Here is a 24,822-nt window from a genome sequence, read left to right as displayed (position 1 = left end):
ATGTGGGGTCTTCCCGGACTGGGGCACGAACCCGTGTCCTCTGCATCGGCAGGCGGACTCTCAACCACTGCGCCACCAGGGAAGCCCCCTACATATACTTTTAATGCAACTTCCATTCTGATATATTATTACATATAAAATTAGCTAACATTTTCTTATCTATTAAGTTAGCTAAAAGTCTGTCATTAGATTAATTTGAAAATCATACTTCCACTTATGTTGAGTTTGACAATTAAGCTGATCAAAATTGTTAATTATCAATATATGTACCAGAATTTCTTTAGTTCCAGTTCTAATCCTTTGTAGGAGCACAGTCTTCAGAAAGGACTGGTACTTCATGCTAATTTATAATTTCCCAAACCAGGGTGTATTCAAAGTTGTAAATCGAAGAGCAAAGATTGCAACATAATAAAAGAATAGCGATCTCAAATATGAAGCAGTTTGTTTATGCTTTCCTTCTCTGTTATGAAAAGGACAATTTAGCAATTCAGCAAAGGACAATCTTATGAAGGTTTTCATAGCAAAATCAACTTTTCTTCCACAATATTCCTCAAACTTTTTGGTATCATCAAATCGCTCTGGCTGAGAATTTATCTTGCAAGATGTTCTAAAATATTTAATGTTTAATAGAGCGAACAGAAGCGCCAAGTTTTTTTAACTATTCATCTGAGTTGCCTCCCAAGCTCCCCATCTTCCCCCCTCCTGTCAGTGGATACACTTACTCTCCATCTCTCTGGTTCTCAGTAACTAAACAACTTGGCATAAATGCACTGAAGTAAACAGGCATTCTACCTGGTGATGAAAGAGTAGTTGCTGTGCTTCAAACAAATTTTCAGTGTCCAAGATCTTCTCAGCTTCTTCCTGGACTTCCTTAGAGCCAGTCATTAACTCTTCAAGGGAACTTTTGACTATTTCTTTGTACCGGACACAGTCTCCAAAGTTGCTTAACATCTTTTCAACCTAGATTTTCATGAAAAGTCAATCGATCAAACTGTTAGATTAGGGACATCTAATTTTCTATAGAGAATTTCAGATCTTTCAGAATCAGGGAACTTTGTCATCCAAGTGATCATTTTTCCATGCTAGTTTATAAATGATTTCAGGAAATCCTGATAACTATTTATTATACTTTACATTCTTACATGATCTTCCCATGTACAAGCTCATCACATTCGTAAGACAACCTGGTCAGTAAAAATATTCTTTCAAGGGTAGACGTGGCCCTACTAGAAATGGAGTAGATGGGTTTGTATAATCTACAAAGGACTATAAACATTGAAATGTATATCAAGTTTAAAATGAGTAGATCTTGCCTGAAAGAGACTTTACTGGCCTGCTGACTCCACACGAATATTTTATTATTACTAGCTATCAGTTATTTACTCTGTTCCAGGCACTGTACTAAGTGCTTTACATACATCATTGCATTCAATTCTTGACACCACCTTTTGGGGTAAGTACTTTTAGCCCTGTTTTACAAGTACATAAATCAAGGTCCAGAGATGTTAAATGACAAGCTCATGGTTACGTAGGAAATGGGGTGTCAGAGTTAAGCTCTAGAACTTGGCTCGTTTGACTCTCAAGCCTGGGTTCTTAACCTTAAACTGACCATGAAAGAATGCTTTTAGTAAGAGTCAAAGTGTGGATCTATAAGCTTTGTACTTTAAATATAGACAGTTAACCTGAACTAACATCCAATAACGTCACAGACCATAAAGCAAACATCCTGTCCATCTTCCCCACCAATCTTCATATACATAAGTATCTGAGCTATTCTGTTTAAACTACACATTCTTTATAAAATTACTTGTTAAACTGCAACCCAAAGGAATCTTCCAGATTCTTCACCCCAAGCTGTCCATTTAGAGGATGAGTAAATGCTTTACCTCTGACAACAAAGTCCCAAGAGCCTTGAAGGAACTAGATAATTTTGCCAGCTCATCTCCTTGCTTTTGGGCTTCATTCTCAGAAGAGACTTCAATCAAAATTTTAAGCCTGGATTTCAGCCAGCTGAGTGTCTCGCCTTTTTTGGTAACACCATTTCTGATCTCCTGGAATGAAAGAACACCTTTGATGAACAAAATACAACTGTGAATCATAACTTTCCAGCAAGAAAGTACTCAACCTAAGAAGGTTTGTAAGGTGGAGGTAGGAGAGCCAGGCATTCATTCACCAAGAGAATGCCTGCGAATTTCACTTTTTGTTCACATCTTTAACAAAGTCTTCAAGTGCTAGAAAGAAATGTTTCCCCAACTCCAATACCCAATGTGTAAAATCAGTACTCTCTGTGCCAAAACATTACCTCCATAATTAGATGTCTATATATTTCCTTGATCACAACAAAGATGCTTCTAAAAGTACTGCAGGAGAATACGTGAAATTGGGAATTTTATACTTTGTCACCTTATTTTCTGTGAGCTGGAAGGAACGTAGTATTTTTTGGAAGAAAAAAAAAAAAAGAACGAGTCCTTTTTTAAATTAGTGGATTTCTCTGGTTGAAGAATTTACTTGTTGAATATTATAATAGATGCCCTAAAGATTTATTTTAACTTCATTAACTCATATTTTATGCCTCATTTTGGTTAGTTTTTGGAAGTCAATACCCCAGACAGAAAGAAGCACAGACAGGAGCTCAGCTGTAATCCAGGAAGGGAGAGTTGACTGGCCAAGACGATGCCAGAAAGACTCCGGGCCTCAGCCCTTGTAGGTCTAGGGACCAGGGCAATGGTGATTGTGGCAGCCTCTCCCTCCTACACCAGCTTCGGGTAGATGAGAGCTGTGGGCCTGCAACTGCTACAAGAGGGTCTTACAGGGCAAATGCATATGGAGGAAAATAGTTGGTTTTAGAAGCAAGTGATTTCTTCATTCTAAGATGCGAATTTTTTTGGTACTATGACAGCAACCAACAGCAAATATAAATATGCTTCTACAGGTGTAGATGATATCCCTGAGCACCTTTAGCATTTAAGGGGATTATAAATTTAATAGGAAAAAATGGAAATCAGAGGATAGGAATAGAAAGGAAATAAATTCTCATGAACAGCAACTCTGTGACTCGCAAGGGTGCAAAATACTGAAAGATAAAGAATGTTCACCAGGGGGCTTCCCTGGTGGCGCAGTGGTTGAGAGTCCGCCTGCCGATGCAGGGGACACGGTTCATGCCCCGGTGCGGGAAGATCCCACATGCCGCGGAGCGGCTGAACCTGCGCGTCCGGAGCCTGTGCTCCGCAATGGGAGAGGCCACAACAGTGAGAGGCCCGCGTACCAAAAAAAAAAAAAGAATGTTCACCATAGCATGTGCCTACAAAACCAAGAGCCAAGCCAAGAGGGAGAGGATTGCTGTGTGCCATTCACAGAATGCAAACTGGGTTCAGGCCTGAGGTTCTGCTGCCCTGGCTGGGTTTATCAGGCCTGAGGTTCTGTTGCCCTGGCTGGGTTTATCAGGCCTGAGGTTCTGCTGCCCTGGCTGGGTTCGGGCCTGAGGTTCTGCTGCCCTGGCTGGGTTTATCAGGTGGTACTCATGCTCACAGGGGCTGATCCAATCCAGGCTGAAAGTGACATAGAAATGATGCTTAGAGACCTTGCCCAATTCCCTCATTTTCTGTAACCTGTCTTTTGAGTAGCTGAAAATGTATAAAAACCTATAGGGTTCTTGTTTTTTATGACAGTTCTTAAGTCTCTGCTGTGTTGTACACCCATGCATGCAATTTTCCTCTCAGGATTCCCCATTAGCTAAAGATGCATTAGAGGCACCACTGAGCATGACTAAATCTCAAAGCTAACATGATTCCATAGAAAAAAACCCCTGCAGTTCTCCACAGTATCAGGAGAAAACTTATTTTAAGACAATTTTCAGGAAGTTAATTTCTTTATAGAAAGAAAACGTCAGTTAGACTGTTATCATTATTTTTTTATTCATGGATATTTTCTAATAACAAAAAATGGCCCAGAACTTACCTCTACAGCACATTTAACCTCTCCGTTGTTGGCGGTATCGATGGCCTTGTTCTTAATCCCCTTCAACTGGGTCTCCTTTGCAGATATCCAAGAGGAGAACTCAGAAATTCTGAAATAACACAGGTATTTTCTTATTAAAGGGAGAAAATTTCCCCATGGTTAGAATACGTTTTCTATTTTGAATTTATTTATGGAAATTTAACAATCAACTGATTAGAAAATTGGTTAACAGATTTCATTCGACTGATTAACAAATTTCCCTTCCACAGGAATGGCTGCCCCTGTGCTCAGGCACTTGACGGAAAAAGAAGGCAGAGCGGATGGAGCTCGGCGGTGGAGGAGGGTGTGTCCTAGAGCCTGGGCACCTGCGACTGAGGAAGGTACCTCCTGAGGTCTGGCCTTACGTGTCTTCACCTGAGGTCTGGCCTTACGTGTCTTCACCTGAGTGAGACAGAAACCCAAAGAGGCAGATGTCCCTTTTTGGGGATGTGAGGAAATCGGGGAGAAAGGGATTTTGCCCAATTCTGCTTCAAAGAGACAACATCTGGGTCACTTGGAAGTAAAGTGCTTCTCCCTGTTTCTGACTGAAACTCATTCTTTAAATGAAATGAGGCATTTCTGTATTAGAGCATGAACACAATTGTACCATCTGATCATCTTTCTTGCGTGAGATGAAACATACATCATGGCTTGTTTTGCAAAGATGTTTGAATTAACGCGATTAGGAAAGACTGCATCCTTCTCTGGGAACAGCCCCAAGACTACCTGCTGGCGTAGTCCTTCCACTTGTCTGGGTCTTCCACCAGCTTCGCGTAGGTGCTGTCAATGGCAGCTCTGAGCTCCTTGAGGGTCACGTGACAGGTCTCAGGCGTGTTCCGTACAGCGTCCCGGACTGGGAGTTTCAGACACAGGTCTTCAATAAGCTGTAACCTTTTCTCACAGAGGTGATGAGGACCCTTGTCACTGAAGAAGATCTAACGAGCAATAAACGTTTTTATAATCCCTGTGAGAATCCACGCAAGACTTTCATGGCAGATACTCATCTAGTCTAGCAGTATAAAGTAATTAACCTATTGAGTGTTTTCAGACCCAAATGAAAGTTATCAGTTCTGTGCTTGAAGGAACATTGTGACTTCGAGGGGCTGCACTCAGGTGTGTGGGACGTACCCTGTGCTCTTTGATGATCTTTTCGCTGCCTTCCTGGGGCACCAGCTTGGTCTCTCGGTCCAGCTCAGCTCTGCATTCTTCGACACACGCTAAGAACATGTGCTTCTCCACCTCGATCTTCAGGTGAAGCAAATGATACGGAGCTTCTCCTTGAAGATCCTACATGCCATGGGACGATTCCAAAAAATAAGATACCATTTCTGTACATTTCCAACTGAAGTGGCAGAAAACCTGAAATAGTCCCTTTAGGACCAATATGATTTAATACCTATTGTCTTCATCGGGCTGCTGTGCTTTGTATTTTTCCAAGTACCAGGACCACAGAAAATCTTTTCAGCCTGCTGTTAGTTGTGTGTTTCCACAGTGATTATTCTGCTTAATTTTTACAATAGCCCCACGTGGTACTAATGTTCCTATTTTAAAGATTAGACCACTGAGGCTCAGGGTTAAGTAGAAAAACTTGATGTGAATCTAAATTTAAATCACACACTGATTCCACATACCCTCTTCCTAGCATGTGTCCCTTTAAATTTTGTCAACAGCCTTGTGAGGTAGGAAGGACAGATATTATACTCACTACACAAGGGAAGGAACTCAAGGAAACATTATCAGTGAAAAAGCCAGGATTAAGCAGCCTACAGCTCCGACCACCTGCCATGTCTTCTTTTCCTTGGAGCATACACTGAGAAAACGAGCAAGCCAGCACGCAAACAACATGAAACTTTTTACATTCTTCTTTGATACAAACATAAGCTTCATCATTACCTTTAGTCCTACAATTTAATTTTAGCCAACCTGTCTCCTATGGATTTAAAAGATTATCTTTCTTTTTTTTTTTTTTCGGTATGCGGGCCTCTCACTGTTGTGGCCTCTCCCGTTGCGGAGCACAGGCTCCGGACGCGCAGGCTCAGCGGCCATGGCTCACGGGCCCAGCCGCTCCGCGGCACGTGGGATCTTCCCGGACCAGGGCACGAACCCGTGTCCCCTGCTCGGCAGGTGGACTCTCAACCACTGCGCCACCAGGGAAGCCCTAAAAGATTATCTTTAAAATAAAACACTGAGATAACTGATGAGAAAGATGAGTTAGGGCTTTGGAAAGAATAGGACAGATTATATCCTAGAGTGCTTAAAAGTGTGTGTGTATGTAAAATAAAATACAGCCTTCAATTATAGTCTCTATTCCATAGTACATATATGATAATATTAAGCTGCAAAGACTTCTTAAAAAGCCTGGATTTCTTTAGGCATCTTTTTTTTTTAATTTTCAAATTGAGCAAGTAAAAAGGTATTTCTTTCTTTTAATTTTTATTGAAGCAGAGTTGATTTACAACATTGTGTTAGTTTCGGGTGTACAGCAAAGTGATTCAGTTATACATACATATATATCTCTTTTTTTCAGATTTTTTTACCTTATAGTTTATTATAAAATATTGATTATAGTTCCCTGTGCTATACAGTAGGTCCTTGTTATTTTTTAAAAAAGGATTTCTTTAATTGTGTTTTTCCTATGCAAAGGGCTGATTTTTTAGTCTACATTAATGAGATTAAAAAAAAGAAATCCGGGGACTTCCCTGGTGGCTCAGTGGTTAAGAATCCGCCTGCCAATGCAGGGGATAGGGGTTTGATCCCTGGTCCCGGAAGATCTCACATGTCGCGAAGCAACTAAGCCCATGCACCACAACTACTGAGCCTGCACTCTACAGCTCGTGCTCCGCAACGAGAGAAGCCACCGCAATGAGAAGCCCGCGCACCGCCATGAAGAGTAGCCCCCGCTCGCCGCAACTAGAGAAAGCCCGCACGCAGCAATGAAGACCCAACGCGGCCAAAAAAAAAAAGTTAAAAAAAAAAAATCCAGAAAGTATCAATAACACAACCTGATAGTGTTCCAGCTGCCTATCTTCTGGACCCCGTGACTCCTTCCTCTAGTACATATGAAATTCACCGCTCAATACTCCCTCACAGCAGCACTGTGAACCTGCTGCTCAAGCAGCTTCCTCCAGTCCGCCTCAAGGACGACACCTTCAAGGGGTCTCTGTTCTCCTGCAGCTGCTTCCCCTGACATGCAGATTCTCAAGTCGGCTTCCATGGGACAGGCCCCGCGCACGAGACTCCAGTCAGGCTGAACCCCGTGGATCCCTGCGTCACCCTCCGGCTTTCTTTCTTTGTCCCCATCGCCCCCAGATCTGCTGCTTCTTTAAGGTCTTAGCTCAAAACTAATTATCTGCTTCATTGTTTTCCGCTCTCCAAGTGGGCCCACTTCTCTCTTTCAAAGCTTTCATCAATATATTGCCTACACAATATATTTTTGGGGACTTATTAGATATTATACTTTTATTATTTTGCAACTAATCATCTCCCTTACTGGAATCTAAGCTCTTTGGGGGAAAAGGAATATGCTTTGTTCATCATTGAATCCTTAACATCAATGTTTTTATTTATATGTTTCAAATCATAACAAGCTAGACCAGATGGCAAAATCCTTGAAAACTTACATAATTACATATACTTATATACATATATAATGTAGATATTATGTTAGGTATGCTACTGAAATGAGAAATATTTCTTGTAATTTCAGTAGCATACCTAACATAACTAGGATGGGAAGAGTTTAAGAAATGTTGCTGAAAAAGTTAAACACCTTGATGTTCCGGTCCCCAAAAATAATCAGGAAAAGAAAAAGAGTACTCGTAAGTACTATGATAAAACTGATGCTACTTAAAAATAGGAATAACAAAATTCTATCATATTTTATCCTGTTTTATTCAAGTTCAGCTTTTTCAATGGGAAAAGTAACTATGGCAACTTTCCCTGATTTCTAAATTTCTCTGACAGTTGAACCTTCACACCCTCACACTCTCGCCCATCATCCAAGACACACGACACCCCCATGTTGTCCTGACTCACCTTCCACTGTTTGTGGAGCTTTCTAACGGCTTCCTGCAGGCCCTGTTGTTCCTGCTCAGGGAGAATGTCGGTGAGCTCGTCACAAGCTTTCAGGAAAGCATTGAGCACCCTCTGATCCAGCTGACTGAAAAACTCCTGGCGTGGAGAGGGGGAAAGTGGTCAAGAGTGTTGGGCAGATAAAGGCAGTGTCAGACACTAGACAGTGAAGGAGTCACACTGCTAAACAAGCCTCTTAGCCAGCTGCTGCCCTCTTCAAACCTTCTGGGCAACTACCATTTTTCTTTCAGGAACTAACTATAATTATCTACAGTTATGAGTCAGAAATCACCGTATCTGATTCAACTAGGGCTTTTTATGTTTTAGAAAAAAAATCTTTGCAGTTTTCACATTTGGTAGAATATTCTAGAAAGCCAATGAGAGATCTTAAAACCTTGATCCCACAGTGATAGAGTTTTCGTTCCTCTCTGGTAAAAGAAGAGCTGAGTAGAAGCCAGGACTAATCCTCACAATCCCTCCTCACTCCCTAATGGCAATATGTTCCAGACCTTGCTGGTTCATTATGAGCCATTTCTGTGTTCACACCAAGCACACACATGAGCACACACGCTGTGGACTGAATTGTGTTGCCCCCCGACCACCATCCCGTCCCACCAAATTCACATGTTGAAGCCCTAACCTGCAAGGTAATGATATTTGAAGGTGGGACCTTGGGGAGGTGATTAGGTTTGGATGAGGTCATGAAGGTGGGTCCCTCATGAAGGAATTAGTGCCCTTATAAGGAGAGGCATTAAAGATCTTACTCTCTGCCACGTGAGGACACAGCGAGAAGGTGACCATCTGCACATAAGGAAGAGTCCTCACCAGAATACAGCCAGGCTAGTACCCTAATCAAAGACTTCTAGTTTCCAGAACTGAGAAAATAAATCCCTGTTGCTTAAGCCACCCAGCCCGTGTATTTTTTATGGTAGCCCAAGCAGACAAATACAACATGTGCACAAATACACATGACTAAGTCTCACAAAGTCTCAGGATTATGTATGCAGATACTTTTTGAAACAACAGTGATTCAGAAGAAAGTACCGCACAGTAGAGGTGTATAAACTTGAACGAGATGTTGGATGTTCACAGACCTTAACCCTAAATCCAGTCAGCCACATCGCAAATATATTGCATTCGCCCTTTGAGAGTGTGTTTTATACAAATATCCACTGAAATTTCAGGAAATGTAACTCAAAATGTATGTTCTCAGAGGGCCCATCATCTCCATACACCATTTAACAGATTACTCATATTTGCAGTACTGACATGATTTAAATGAGTATGATTAACAAGGAGATGGCTTCACAATACTGGGTCAAGTTGTAGATCAGTTACCGAATTTCAAGTGACATGGTATCTATACTGTGATACGGTAGATTTATGAAATGAGCACAAAGACATAGCCATCCACCTAAAGTTATCTCTTAAAAAGAATACGTTAGTTATGAAAGAGTTTTTCAGTTAAATAATGAATTAGTAGTTTGGAGAGCCTGAATTATTTATCCCGTGATTCTCTACTACTCCAGAGGCTTAAGAATGGCCAATTATAAGGCAGCTCATCAACTGCTTTTGAGGTTCTTTTTGCTGCCATTTCTGTGGGTCTCATACGTAAAAAGTTTCTGCCTTCCTAACTCATTTCTCCCCCCTCCTCTTTCCCCCCCGCCCCTTCCTCATCCTCTGTCTTCTTCTTCCCACTCTCTCTCTCCGTCTCTCTCTTTCTCTCTCTCCTTCTCTTAGATCCCCTCTATTAGATCTTTATGCTCTTTTTATTTTTCCTCCAAGATGGTCTGCCCACGCCTCCAGATCAAGGGCCTGCAAGGGATGCACTCACGGTGTGTCTCTTCAGGAGGTCTTCTGGATTCCCCTTTTCCTCCATGCCCTCCTGAGCGATCCTCAGCACCTTCTCCAACTCTGCTCGAGACTCCTCAAACTTATTCATCAAGCGGCTGTTGGTTTCCACATGTTTCTTCCAATCTCCGGTTCTCTTTACCATATTCTTGATTGAAAAAATAATCATAATGGGATACTGATGTCTCATTATCGAAAATATCATTTTGTGAAAGAGTATTGTTTCTTTCAAAAAACACTTGGAAAGAATACATTTCATTATGATGAGAATAATCAACCCTCTTAAATATTAATCAATATTAGAGAAAGCAGAAGTAAAATTATCGGTTTCCAAACACCAGTAGATGAAGCGCTTACCAAGAGTGAAGACATGAAACGCGATGATTACATGTCCTCCTTCTTGGAATTTTCCCTAGTTCACAACTCTAAAGCAGGCAGAGAACTTACCTGAAAAGCAACGTGCCCATCTGCAATCTTTCTCTGTAGCTTTGTCTGATCAAAATGCTTTAGCACGTTGCTCAAAGTCACAAACTTCTGAACACTATGACTGCCTTTCTCAATTTGAGTCATGGCTTTCTTACAGCTTTCTTGACAAGCTAACAGTTCCTACAGGGAAAGGAAACCCACAACAATAGTACTTAAAAGGGCAAGAAAGAAAGAGAGTAACCATTACAAAACAATAAGAACAGCATTATATAGCTTTTAGGCTTTTAATCAGCAATAAGTAAAATTGAAAGTACAGAGAAATATTGCTTTTCAGAAGAACACAATTTTAAGCAATCACTGAAGTCAGTGCTTTTTACAAGAGGCATTTAAATGTCACATTGAGTTTTCTGAATTTTTTTACATTTCATGCCCATCTTAATAACATCCAGAGGATGACAGAGCATCAAAATTGCTATCTGCCTAGTACCTGCATTCCTCCAACCAACTAATAGGCCCATAATTTATTGAAAGGACAATAATGAAATCAATCTACATAACAGGTTATAATCTGACTCAATAAATTTAATACCAATGCACATTATAAATACTTTACTGAAAGTCAGACGCAGCAGATTATAAATCATTCTGTATCCTAAAATACACAACATTTGAATTCCTAAGGTTCAAAAGCTATCAACCTCATTAATAAAACGGTGGACCCCAGATCCTAACAAAAAAGGCAGCAGAACAAAGGGCCTGGGAAGACTTGGCAACTGTCACACATTTGCAGATGAGAAGCAATGGTGACTCACAGGCCCTTAGGATCCTGGCAATTTGCTAGACAGCATGGAAGCTATTCAGCTCAGCCTGAGGCAAGCAGTCTTTTTTTGACTTGAATCCACACCATTTGCACTTCAACATCCTTAATTGCTTTGAAAAAATATTTCAAACTGGTAATTTGGATACCAGTTTGGGTAACTTGGATGCAAATATTAAGAGCAAGGTTTCTGTTTTGTTTCGGGAAAACAGAGTAAGGACACACTTTTTCCTTTTGAAGATTTAGGAGATAAAAGAGTAACATATGTTAGCAAACTCTTATTAAGTATTATTACTATTTATTATTATTAATATATTAAATACAATTTTAATCATAGAAGGATTCTTTGATGGCAACTTACAGCAATTTGGGAACGTAAGAAATGGCACTGTGACTTCAAAATGAAAAACAATTTTTATCCAATATAATGAGAACCCATTAAAATAGGGCTTGGTGGTATAATCATTTTGGCTTACTATTAATAATAATAATAATAAATATTAGTTGCCACCAATTATAGAGTATGTGCTCTAATGGGTTAGTCACATTATAGAATATCTAATGTAATCTCCACGAGAAGTTCTCGACTTAGGTACTACCACCCCCATTTTAAGGTGAGGAAAAAAGGCTAATCAAGGCTTTGTAATTTGCTGTATCAGATCTGAATACCTGTCTGACTCACGTCAGATACTCTCTGCTCTTTCTGCTAAGTGACACTGCCTCCCTTCCATGAATCTATTTCGATGATAACAGTGGCAAACCTTTTATCCATCAGTTTCACCCTCCTCTGATGCATAAGTTGATTTATAATAAACCAACTAAATAAGTGAATTAACTGCCACACTCAGTAGGAGGCTGTTCTGCATACAGATCTGCTTACTAAAAATAAGACAAAGAAAAATGATTAGTACTCCAAATATATTTCCAGAATTTTATGGTCATGTAAACAGCCCTAGTCCTAGAGGCAAGAAAAGATCTCATAAGACACAAATGATAGATACTGGCTAGAAATGGAATGCAATTATTTATATTTTTATATAGCTAAATAGATAAAAATTTATCTATATAAATATACCTATATATAAGTATCGAGAGAGACATAAAATTTTTATTTTATCTATGGTGGACAGGGTTTTCAACTTTAGACATGTGTTTTTGTTTTGAGTTGCCAGTACTAGTCTAGAAAAAGGTTTCTTGTATTGTCACTGAATTTCTATCATTATATGCACCTCAGTCTTATCACACACACATTAAATTAACTCCATCTCCTGAAGGGGACTTTTCCTTACCTGACGTTTCTGTTTAAAAAGAGCACTTGATTGTGCCTCGTGCTCAAGAACTGTCATAATTTCATCGATTTTCCCAAGTGAGTCATAAAAGACCATCATCTGCTTTTCTAATTCTTCCAAGGGTAACAGCAGCTGCTGAGACTCATAAAGGAGTGGAGAGTAACAGTCTTTGACCTTTAAAAATGCAAAAACAAAAATTCCATTAAAGGCCATTAAGGACCATAGCTCTCAGGAATGTTTTCTTCAGGATAGGGTCATTTGGGGCTTACAGAGCTCCAGTGACATTCTTTAATATTTCCTGTGTATTATTAAATTTTGATGTAAAAAAAAAAAAACACTACTGCTATACCACTGAGACAAGTAAATGCTATGGAGTTTTCTCATGAAAATTCATCTAAATCATCCATCTGCATAGCACTTGCTCATCTAAATGATTTTAGTGAGCCAGATGGCATCAAATTCCACTTCATAAACTCTGAAACCCATCTTCCTAATGACCTAAGACAGTCATGAATTACATTATCTAGACCAACTTGCACCTTCCAACTTTATTTTCAAGAACTCTACCACTTGATCCCTTAACCGTAGACAAACTTACAAACGTGTTGACTCATTCTTCCCAGAGAGGCCCTGTGCTTTCCTAACCTCCTCCTAGCTCCACACCTTGCTACTCTTCCCCTATCAACATCCCACTCATGACAAGCGCTCACGTCATATACAAACTTATTCACAAAGGTTCTCACGCAAGAACACGTCTCTCTAGTCTGAACTGGCCCAGCCGTCATCTGTTACTTGTCTTTTAAAAAAATGCTGTTAGTTTATACACCTGCATTGTCTTTATCTTCATGATGAGCTCCTGGAGATGAAGATCTCCATAAAGTGTCTGCCTTGTCACATTTATGTCGGAATCCAGCACCTCATACAATCCTGCAAGAACTTCCCGTCCCCCTCATTTTATTTAGAGTTTCTCCCAAAGCACTACTTCTGGAAACCAAGAAAGGAAATTAAGGACTCATTAGTAGACCATTTGTTTTTTTCCTTACATTATAATTATTCTCAGGCTCTTGGATGCACTGCCTGAAGGAGAAAATCATCTAAAGAACGCTCCTGTCCTATTGCCACAAGGCTCAGCTAAAATTACTGAACAAAATAAAGAGAATCTGCTGACATGTATAAAAATCAGTGTGCTTTAGAAGTCTTCCCTGGATACAACAGGAAACTTACCAAGATGCTACATCTAATGCAGCAATTAAGAAAGAATGATGACTTACGTGTGTCTAAAAGAGTACTTTGCTTTCTCAGAAGTTTCCGTAAATCACTAAACCTGACCTAGGCTAAGATGTGCCAGCCCAAGACAGGGCTCTAAAGGCTGCTTGAAGGTTACAAGTTGTTGACTCCAAATTGTACCCAATCTTTATAAATAATCTTAACTTGATTGCTTGAAAGAATTTAAAATTGCCATTCTACCATATACCAGTTTGACAAAATTTTCTTATCTTTCATGGCCATGATTCTTCTTATTTTCATCGATCTCACTTATTCCTCTCTTTCATTAATTCTCCACAGCTGGTTTCACATTGGCTATTCTCTTTCTCCTTTTCCTCTCCTAATTAACAGGGTTTTCTTCTATTTTTTTCCTTTGTTGTCCAATTCTTCATTATGAAATTTTTCCATTCACTTATATAATCACTCCTTTCTTTTACCAGATATTAATTACACAATCTAAGTGGACTTTGCCACAGTATCATCTTCATAAAATTCAACTTTAGATAGATAAAAAATCCCAGTGAAACTTCCAAACTCTTAAGGAAAATCCCTCAGTAGAACAGAAAAGGCTTATGGCTAGTGCTTGATATTCACTGAGCTTCCTGCACAGAAGTGGCATAAATGTATATATCTTAAATCCAAGGTAGCTCTGTGAGATGAAGAGGGAGAATTTTCACTGCATTGTGGCTGTGTAAGCGAAAAATAGCATAAATAATCTTAGAGTGGACGTATGTCAAATACATCCATAAATAATCTTAGAGTGGACGTATGTCAAATACATCTCAACGAAAGGTATTTGGGAATTCTTTCTCATTTAAATATATGATGTCTTCCTCCCCCTTGTTCCTCCTATTCTTCTCCCCTTGCTTCCCTCTTTGTTTTATGGCTTTCAACTGGCCCTCTGTCCTCCCACAGGAGGCCTATCTTTCTATAAAATACAGCTACGAGTACTTCTAAATTAATAAAGGTAATGCTTGGTATCAGCCCCATAGTTTCATTTTTTTTTTTTTGCAGTACACGGGCCTCTCACTGTCGGGGCCTCTCCCGTTGAGGAGCACAGACTCCGGACATGCAGGCTCAACCGCTCCGCGGCATGTGGGATCTTCCCGCACCGGGGCACGAACCCGCGTCCCCTGCATCGGCAGGCGGACTCCCAACCACTGCGCCACCAGGGAAGCCCCATAGTTTCATTTTTAAAACTCATGACAAAGTTACTAGATGAAGAATCCCAATAAGGAATAAAAACATGATCTGCTAACAAGTGAATGATTTGCCCACGGTGACCGAGAACGAGTAAGGTGAGCTGGAGGCAGTGTTGGTCCTGCACAGAGTGTCATGCTTTAAAGTATTTTCCCACCTTGGTTAGCTGCTCTTTGAGCCCAGACATGGCTGCAAACATTTCCTTAGCTTCTTCTTGGGAGAGCTCTTTGCTAATGAGGTGTGCTGTCTTTGTAATCATCTTATACTGAGCATCCATCACAGGCACCCTCTGCTCAATATCCTACATGAATCATTGAAACAGCTACATTACCACATGATACATTTCCTCTTAATTTCAAGATTTGACAACTGGACACAAATCAGTATGCACTGAATAAAACTCTAGACCTGTCATCATCTTTTGGCGATTCCAATGACTACTTTCCTTCATTACTAATATATGATATACTAGTAATATCATACAAATAAATGTTTCCTTTAAAAGTCACCATAATCCTTAAGATAACCTAAAGATAAACTGAGGTAATCTTTACACTTTCAAAATACATATGTTAATGTAGTATGTAAACATTATATCAGGTAAATGCATGTTAACAATTTGGGGCAATTCCTCTGATTTTACAAATTAAACTTTTTCTTTAAAAAAAGTAATACATTGTCATTGTAGAAATTTATAAATTTAGAGATAATAAGTTAAAGAAAGTTTAATACAGTCTTCTCACAGCAGAGCCAACAACCTTACCACCACAAGGCTCTGCTAAAATTACTGAACAAAATTAGTTTTTTTCCTGTGTGTGTTTACACCCATTTTTTATTTTTACAAAAAAAGATGATACTATTTTTGCTTTCCTTACTTAATAGTATATTGGAAAAGCCTTTCTATGTCATTAATATTCTTCCATTACTTCATTTTTGAGAGCTGCAGGGTATTCAAAATATGTAAACAGCACAATTCATTTAGCAAATCCTTTATCGTTGGAGGCATTTATGTAGAGGTGTTAACTCCAGACGTCTGTTTTTTCCTAGTACTTTATAATTTGATTGTAGAAAATAAAAAAAAAAATCTCAATTAAAATACTATTTTGAAGTTACTCTCTGGTCAATAAACCTCTTCAAAAAATTCAAATAAATTTTTTTATGAGAGGTGCAAATCAGGATACGTACACATGTCAAATGATGTCAAGGAGACACAGAAACAGCTTTTGCAATGGCCTAAGTAACTTCACTGATCTTTCTATTCACAATAGAATTAGATGTTCACTTTGTGTTCTAGAAAATCAGCTCACCTCTAAGTCTTGAATTAATAATTTGACATTAATAAAAGAGACTTCTAAGGGCTCTGAAAGTTTCCTAAGGGCTTCAGTTGCAAAGTCAGACAGGGTAGTAACACAATCTGTGTATTCTTTCTTCATTCTGTCCAACTCATCAGCTCGAGCATACTGTTAAGAAAAGGGAGGGGGGGGCAACATCGAAAGCCATTAAGCCAAGACTCTGGAAGCTTGTAACTGTCACTTCTACATACTCTCTGGAATGGTTAGGTGGTAGGAAAGACTCTAATTCCTGATTCTTATTTTAGATACACTTGAAGTTAGTCCAAATACTGTGAAAAGAAGAAAGGAACTAGCGGAGAAGCAACAAATTATGATTTGATGCATGAATCATTCCATATAAGTAGGCTCCATATGTCAACATAATCCTTAATCAAGTTTTACATTTCTGTTACCTTCCTCCATTACAAATGGGAAAGAATAAAGGACCAAATATAAACATAACAGTTCTAAACACATCTGTACTCTGCCTTAATAAGCCCAGGCTATAACAATAAAAGAGTCTCTAAACAGTCTGTTTATCACAACATTTATGACGCACCCATGTTCTAGGCATAAATAGATTTGAAAAACATACTTGCTTGACTTCCATAAACAACTCTCTCCATCGTCCATTTAGCAACAGTAACTGCTGTTTGAGATCACGGGAAACCATCTCATCACATGTTTCAATCAGAAAATTGCCAGCATCGTTCATGGCAGTGTGCTGCTGTATCCAATGAGGCAAATTTCGAAAAAAATCCTAAACAAGAAACAATGCACATTACTGTAAACCATAAACCAAAAGTTAATAAATGATATGAAAGTAACCAGACTAAGAGAAATATCTTTGCTCTAAAATTTGTGCAAATTTTAAGGTGAATCCTAAATTTCTTTCACAATGGAAATTTTTAATAAAGAAGGTCAAAAATATGAACTAGAAATGCTGAATGTCTTTTTATAAGAATATATGCAATATCTTTTGCTAAAGACAAAACAAAACATGATGACCATTTTGTTATTCCTATTTTAGAGAGGAAAAAGCTGAATTTCTGTGAGTGTAAGGGACTTGTGCCTATAGCCTTTAGGCTAGTAAATACCAGTGCCAAAGTCATCTAAAAGGCATAATATTTTAGGGAAATATATAGCTGTCTTAAAAATCATTTGACCTGTTACTTTTGATTTTATTCTATTTTATTTTATTTTTTGGCTGCACCATGTGGCTTGTGGGATCTTAGTTCCCTAACCAGGGATCAAACACGTGCCCTCTCATGCCTCAGCATTGAAAGCACAGAGTCCTAACCACTGGACCGCCAGGGAATTCCCAACTTTTGATTTTAAAATCTGAATACTGTACATGAAGATAATTAACAATCACAGAGATAAACCCTTGAAGGAAAAAATTAAATTATCTGGGCCAAGAACACAATACAATGACACCCTTCCTTATTTAAGGTTACACACTTGGCTATGGAACAGCTTCCACTTGGTTTCCAATTAAATGCACATGTGCATGTGCATACACACACATATACACCACGGTAAAAACCAAGGACACCAAAGATAATTCAAAATCGATTTCCTAAGCCATGTGCAGGAGGACTTCCTAGATAAATCGATGAGAACAATTCTGTTTCTGTTGGGTATATTCCCTTGGATGAAATTAACACATGACATCTACTAGGGCCCTGCCAGTCTAATGAGAAAAGCCAAAATCTGTGTGGCTTACAGTTGCTCAGCTACACAAAAAAACTTAATCTATATGAAATATAGAATGGGAAAACATAAAAATTATACATCTACTTGTACAACACAATAACAGAAGAACCAATCTTGCATGACAAGCAGTAATTCTAATATAAGTACTATACTTCTTAATGGGAATCTGGCATTTTAATCTTTTACATACATATAAATAGTTTTTCCATGAGAAAAATACCAAGCTCCCATTAAGAAATGTATATACAGAAATCAGTCCATTCCATGTGATTTTTTTTGTTGTTTTTTGAGGTACGCGGGCCTCTCACTGTTGTGGCCTCTCCCCTGTTGCAGAGCACAGGCTCCGGACTCGCAGGCTCAGCGGCCATGGCTCATGGGCCCAGCCGCTCCACGGCATGTGGGATCTTCCTGGACCAGGGCACGAACCTGTGTCCCCCGCATCGGCAGGCGGAATCTCAACCACTGCGCCACCAGGGAAGCCCCATGTGATCTTTTAAGGTAAATGATATTAAAGTAAAACAGTTAACTCTTGCAAAAAAACACACACTCCTGTAACCGGAGGGAAAAATCACTCCTACCGAGAATAAGACCGTTGACTGAGGGTTGATAAAAATCCCAAAAAGAATAGCCAAAGAGACAAAAATGTAGTGACCCATCTGTTGAACCAGTGTATGCAATCACACAGATTTAGTACTACTTTAGCCAAAGTTGTTTTCATCTTCTCTTAAATTAGGAAATCCTCAGAGGCTGTGCACTGGACCTGCCCCTTCAAGCCCAGACCTTACTGTGTGTATAGCACCCTCTGCTGCCTATTGGGTTTGGCCACTGCTCCATGGGTTACTGCTCTTCTGAATGCAAAAGTCAAACACTGTTTTAACATAACTTTTATAAAGCAGCGTATTTCTTGGTCTTAAATAATTTAATAACCTGAAAGTGCAGCTTTTCAGGCAAAGTCAAGATTTTTGTAACACGTTTGCAGATATATAACACTCCCTAGACAATTTTGCTGTGAAAATCTCCTATTTCTAAATTCACCTGTGCTTGTTTCCTTTTATAAGAAGCAGTCTTACCTTTTTGGCATGTTCTGACTGATTTAGCATTTTCTCAGCATCCTCTAGCCAAGCCTGAAGACTAGCCACGGTATTGTCATATCGGTCCCAGTTGGCAATGACTTCTTCCAGCATGCTGCGCACGCTTCTGACTTCCACTGAGAGGTTCCTCCACTGGACAGTGGTTTCATTCATGAATTTCATCACATTCTCAGCCTCTTCCACTGAAAAGGATAGAACAAATTATAATCCTTATTTTATATTTTAAATCCACCACACCTTTTTTCTACGGTCTATACACTGGTATGCATTCCTAATTCTTCCTAGGATTTTAAATTCAACAGATATAACGTTAGAATCACATTCAGCTCATGTTGGGGACATGTTATACCTTACTCATAGGTATTTATAAAGATTAAAGGCAATGATATATTTAAAATTCCTGATAAATGGGATGCAATAAATGACATAGATTTGTTTGCATTTTATATGCACTCAGACACATATATAGTATAATCACAAATGCTATATAGTTCATTTTCAGCAAATATGACAGATATATCTGCAAATTGAAACAGACATATTTTACAACTGTGTCTTTACACTAACTTAAGTTTTCATAATATTCGTCAGTCCACTTTTTGCCTTTAACCGTTGGAATTTTTTTTTTTTTTTTTTTTTTTCTGTACGCGGGCCTCTCACTGTTGTGGCCTCTCCCGTTGCAGAGCACAGGCTCCGGACGCGCAGGCTCAGCGGCCATGGCTCACGGGCCCAGCCGCTCCGCGGCATGTGGGATCTTCCCGGACCGGGGCACGAACCCGTATCCCCTGCATTGGCAGGCGGACTCTTAACCACTGCGCCACCAGGGAAGCCCTAACCGTTGGAATTTAAAATAGGTTTGAACATTACAATTTAGGAAAAGAATGCTTATTTTCCTCTCTCTTAGAAGATCACACACACAGACATACACACACACAGGCATATGATTGTACAGGATAGGCACTGCACAAAGTCAAGGGGACTGAATCCAGTATGTGCTTTCCAGGCCAATGGCATGGTCACCCAGAGATTCTGCAGAGAAAAAAATGATTTGATCATACTGAAACCTGTAGGTTCTAAATTCTACTGTATTCAGTACCGCAACCAATTCTGTCTTGTGTTTTACCTGAACCATCAGCTTTGACGTACACCTCAGCTGTCCGTTTCAAGATCTGGTATGTCACTTCATATTGTTCAAAGAACTTGCTATTTTCTATAAAAGACTAGAAAAAAAGGGAATGGTTAAACGATAACCAATACTGGCTTACACAGACATGCCAAAGTCAATTTTCTTCAGTATAGGTATGTGGATATGTTACCCAAATCTACCAACCTCATTCTTCTGAAAAAATATCAAATTAATTCAACTGCCATAAATAACCTGATTATTTCTGAGAATATAACTTGATTCTACACTTTTAATTCTAATTCACTCCTACTGTGAGAAAATATTATATTTCTCCTCCACCCAAGGGTTTGCTTTTAGAAGAGACAGAAGTTTCTCCGGAGAACCTGGGGCTACCATTTAAAAGGCACTAAATTTGGAACAAGGTTGTAAAGTGTCCCACTGTGTTTTAGCTGTGGGGTTCTGCTGCTCTTTGAACAATAATTCTGGTGAATCATGACTCTGAGGAACTTCAGATTATAAATAACTGGCACAATGCAATGCACACTTTCTTAAAATAAAAAGTAAATACAAAAATATTTACAAGTAGAAAAACGTTAAATAATCACACATTCCATCCACGTTATCCATATGTTGTCATATTTCTATTACCTAGTATAAAAATTAAAGGTAAGACATGTCTATATCTATGTCTGTATGCAACTTACATATGTATTAGAGTTACTATAAGCAAATGGATACTATAACATTGAGAATATACAAAAAGTCCTTAGGTGAGTTTTATTATTGTTTACTCCAGGAAATATGAAATAATTCCTATTTCAGAGATGATTCCTACTTCTGTAAAGTAGAAAATTAATGTAATTATAGATAACAACATACTACCAAAGGCTTCTTAATTTCTTTTAATAGCATAATTAGTTCCTATGATGTAAACTCAGTAAAATACTTTGTGTCACTATTATAAAATACAAAATTAGCCTTCAAAAACCAGCTGAAGTCCTGAATAGGATGTTGATGAATGCTTAATATGGAGATGCAAAATGTTTGTGTGCAGAGGCAAAACTATTCATACAGCAATTTCATAGACATCCCTAGATTCTATTGATAGAAGTTTATAGTATTTCAAGATTATATTAAAAATACATATAATACATTTCATATCGGGCTTCCCTGGTGGCGCAGTGGTTGAGAGTCCGCCTGCCAATGCAGGTGACATGGGTTCGTGCCCTCGTCCAGGAAGATCCCACATGCCGCGGAGCGGCTGGGCCTGTGAGCCATGGCCGCTGAGCCTGCGAGTCCGGAGCCTGTGCTCCGCAACAGGAGAGGCCACAACAGTGAGAGGCCCACATACCACAAAAAAAAAAAAAAAAAGTACATTTCATATCATTTTATGTTTGCATTTACTTATATAGTAACTATTCTTCAAAGATATAATGAATAGAGAAAGCTGTGAACCACCTGGGATGGGGTTCCCTGATGAATACCTTATTCAATAACTTTAATACGCTTTATTATTTTTGCATGAGAATTGGTTAGTTCATTATTTAGCCGTATGTCCTACTCCCTTAACCTCTGCCTGCTCCCCAAGTGGGGAAAGAGTAATTTAGTGGAATTTAAATTTTGAATAATTGAACAAATAGAGAGGTCCTGGTTTGATCAAAAATGGAAGATTACACCTAATGTTCAAGACACTGCAAGAAACTGAACAGATAAATACATTTGGCGAAGTTTAAAACAAGAGTCTCCATTCAGTTTGGACACAAATTCCAAGAAGCTAATGGAAAAAAAATTGTTCAAAGTGTCAAATAAATGGGAAATAGTGCCTATACTGGACATTAAGACTTACACATGCTTTTGCTAGAGTGGTTTACAAATTCATTATAACTGAATAAGAGAAAAGTTATTTCCAGTTTCATCTTTGGCCTAGGGTCGGAGGGGGGGGGGAGAATGCTTTTAGCATATTATAAATGACGTCAAGATTCATTAAGTGTTTTTGAGCTTTCCTATGAGGAAAACTAGGTAATTAATTTTTGAAGAAAAAAAATTTACTTGTTATTTTAATTTTTGTTTCATTTATTTTTGCCCTTTTTTTCTGAGTCCTGAGTAGCTCCATTTAGTAACAAAATTATTTTGTCTATTAGAATCACTTTAGTAGGAGGACTGCTCAATCACCTTTTTTGCTGTGAGCTATCTAGATAAAGTCTCTCAGAAGAATGCAAAATTAAGCACAAATGTTATGTTTAAAATAACAGTGACAGGATTAGTTTATTTCTTTCAAAATATGGCTTACATTTGGATATCAAGTTCAACAAATAAGACATGTTGGTCAAGGGACTTTTAAAGTTGGTGGCACTTCAAGAAAAAATAAGATATCTCTTTATGCTACAAAATGCAAAGTATTGGTGGAAGGGACTAATTTTCTACTCTCAAAAGATAAATATAGATATAATAAATAAAAAGCTCACCAATTTCACTCAAAGGGAGGTAAACCAGACAATTTAAGATTTTAAAAATCAACTTTGAGAAACAGTTTCATTAGAACTGCCTATTTACTTTAATAAAATCATTACAAATAATAGACCATATGTTCATATTACTTGTTGCATAGTCTACGCTCCCCAGAGCTCTTCTTTTATGTGAAAGAATGAAACGTTGTCTCATTTCTTCCATTGTAAAACTGGAGCATGTGTTAACTAACATGGTTATGTCATGAACAATTCAAACCAATCATCTTCTGATTTACCTTACAGTATGTAATCTCCCACCAGGATCATGTGGCCTAATTTAATCCACAAGCATTTGTGAAGTATTTTCCAAGAATTCCTTGAGCACTTAGGGGTTACGTACCTTACGTAGCCCCTATGTAGTTCTCCAATTCCCTAACTCTTATAAAAAGTATCTTTTTTTTTGCAGATGAATAAAATTGAACTGAGAATTCAGACTAAGGAAAAGATAATTATGGAACCCTTACATCCCAAATATTACTTTGCTTATTGATGTAGCAGCATATGGCTCATTACAATCATTTCTTTTAGAAACCAAGTGAAGGATTATATTTAAGAAACTGATTTTATGATTTTATTTGAAAGTCTTCATGCACCTTGAAATAGTCTGTTCTAAAGAGAATGATTTTTCCAAAAACTTCAAAAGAATGAGAGAAGCTCTATGGGGTATGAGACAGAAGGAAAACAATAACGAGTCAGTCTTTTTTCCTTAAAAAATCCCTAATATTCTATTATTATTACTGTTCTTGCGGTTATTAAAACTTTGGGAAAGATTAAGTTATTTATAAGGACACATGGGTAGCGAGTAGTTGAGCCATGATTCAACACATTTCTATGTGACTGGTGTCCAGGCTTCAATAATCTCTCCCACCTCACCCCACCCTGCCCCAATAACATGCTGCCCATAACAGACATAATAGTAACTAGCAGGTTGCAGTATGGAAGTGTAAAATACTGTCAATTACGGACCAGCATTAAATGGAACTGATACTTATGTGAACTATATTCTTTAGTTCACTGAGCTGCAAGAGATCACTTTAATTATTTGGTCTTTTCGGTTTAAAAAAAAAAAGAAAAAAACCTTTTTTTCCCAGCCAATTTTGTTAGAGAGTAAAGTTCAGTACTTAAGCACAAAGGTTTCTGATTCGGAAAGATGTGGATTCAAATCCAGATTCCACTTCTTACTAACTCTGCCACCTGGAGCATGTGACTTGAGCGTTCAAAGGCTCGATTTCCTCAGTGAAACAATGTGAAAATGCCCAGCCCATAGAGTCATCACTGAGAAGGAAGATGACACATGTAAAACACTTGGCACACAGAAAATATCAATATCCTACAATTATTAAAACTATTAAACTACAAATACCTTAAACCCCTTTTTGAAATAGAAGCTTAGGCGATAAATATGTATTTTTTATCAGGTGATAAAATATTAGGAAATATTTATTAAAACCCGATATATTTGTAGAGTTATTAGCAATTTTACAAATAATTTTGAGAGCTACATTACCTAGTAGTTTAAAATTAGCAGCTCAGTGAATGTCTATGAAGTAGGCAGAAAGTACTCATTTTTTTTTATTCATTAGTAATAATTCTTTACTTACATATGCTTTAGTTGAGAAGTTCAAAGAGAATTATTAACATCTTTGTGTTGGAACATTAACCTGGTGGAACAGTCCCATTAGGTATTTCAACCTAATTGGCTCTCCTTAAATAGCGAGAACAAAGACGCATCCTGAATAATTACCTCTGAGCTCAGAGTGTATCATTTGACAAGATTAAACCCGAAAATATAAATGCATATCTGTATTTAATATTTTGGGGACTAATGCAATTGCTTAAACTTAAAAAAAAATCAGACTTCTCATAACTTTCCAAAATCATTCAAAATGAATAAGGGAACATAGCGTCACAGATTTCACATTTTTGGACAAACATTTCCTAGAAAATTGTAGTAAATCTAAAGAAAGATTTTATTGTTAACCTGTTAAACTTTGTTTTTTTCAAATTCATGTTGTTTATTTAGAGCTTAGAAAATAAAATTAAAATGTAGCAAAATATATTATGGTTCTAGGATGTAAAGATATGGTTTCAATAAATATTCAGTCATGCCAGTTACAGAGCCACTGAGAGCAGTC

The 24,822-nt window shown here is 38.3% G+C and overlaps 1 protein-coding gene across 1 annotated transcript in view; it reads right to left on the bottom strand.

Annotated features, from left to right (window-relative positions):
* The window catches only part of SYNE1 (spectrin repeat containing nuclear envelope protein 1), a 385,453-nt gene that overhangs the window by 290,031 nt on the left and 70,600 nt on the right, over nt 1-24,822 (bottom strand). The window contains exons 14-27 of the mRNA XM_007458743.1: nt 20,178-20,274; nt 19,034-19,236; nt 16,843-17,007; nt 16,224-16,376; nt 15,074-15,217; nt 12,451-12,624; nt 10,366-10,524; nt 9,902-10,066; nt 8,032-8,166; nt 5,125-5,283; nt 4,723-4,931; nt 3,958-4,066; nt 1,887-2,051; nt 793-960 (exon numbers count right to left, since the gene is read on the bottom strand). Coding sequence (XP_007458805.1) covers nt 793-960; nt 1,887-2,051; nt 3,958-4,066; nt 4,723-4,931; nt 5,125-5,283; nt 8,032-8,166; nt 9,902-10,066; nt 10,366-10,524; nt 12,451-12,624; nt 15,074-15,217; nt 16,224-16,376; nt 16,843-17,007; nt 19,034-19,236; nt 20,178-20,274 — 2,205 coding nt within the window. The remainder of the gene's footprint in view (nt 1-792; nt 961-1,886; nt 2,052-3,957; nt 4,067-4,722; nt 4,932-5,124; nt 5,284-8,031; nt 8,167-9,901; nt 10,067-10,365; nt 10,525-12,450; nt 12,625-15,073; nt 15,218-16,223; nt 16,377-16,842; nt 17,008-19,033; nt 19,237-20,177; nt 20,275-24,822) is intronic.

Source organism: Lipotes vexillifer, unplaced genomic scaffold (genome assembly GCF_000442215.2).
Source record: "Lipotes vexillifer unplaced genomic scaffold, Lipotes_vexillifer_v1.1 scaffold639, whole genome shotgun sequence".
Classification (NCBI taxonomy): Eukaryota; Metazoa; Chordata; class Mammalia; order Artiodactyla; family Lipotidae; genus Lipotes; species Lipotes vexillifer.
Note: the sequence above shows the minus strand (reverse complement) of the source record. Positions and strands in the feature narration are given on the sequence as shown.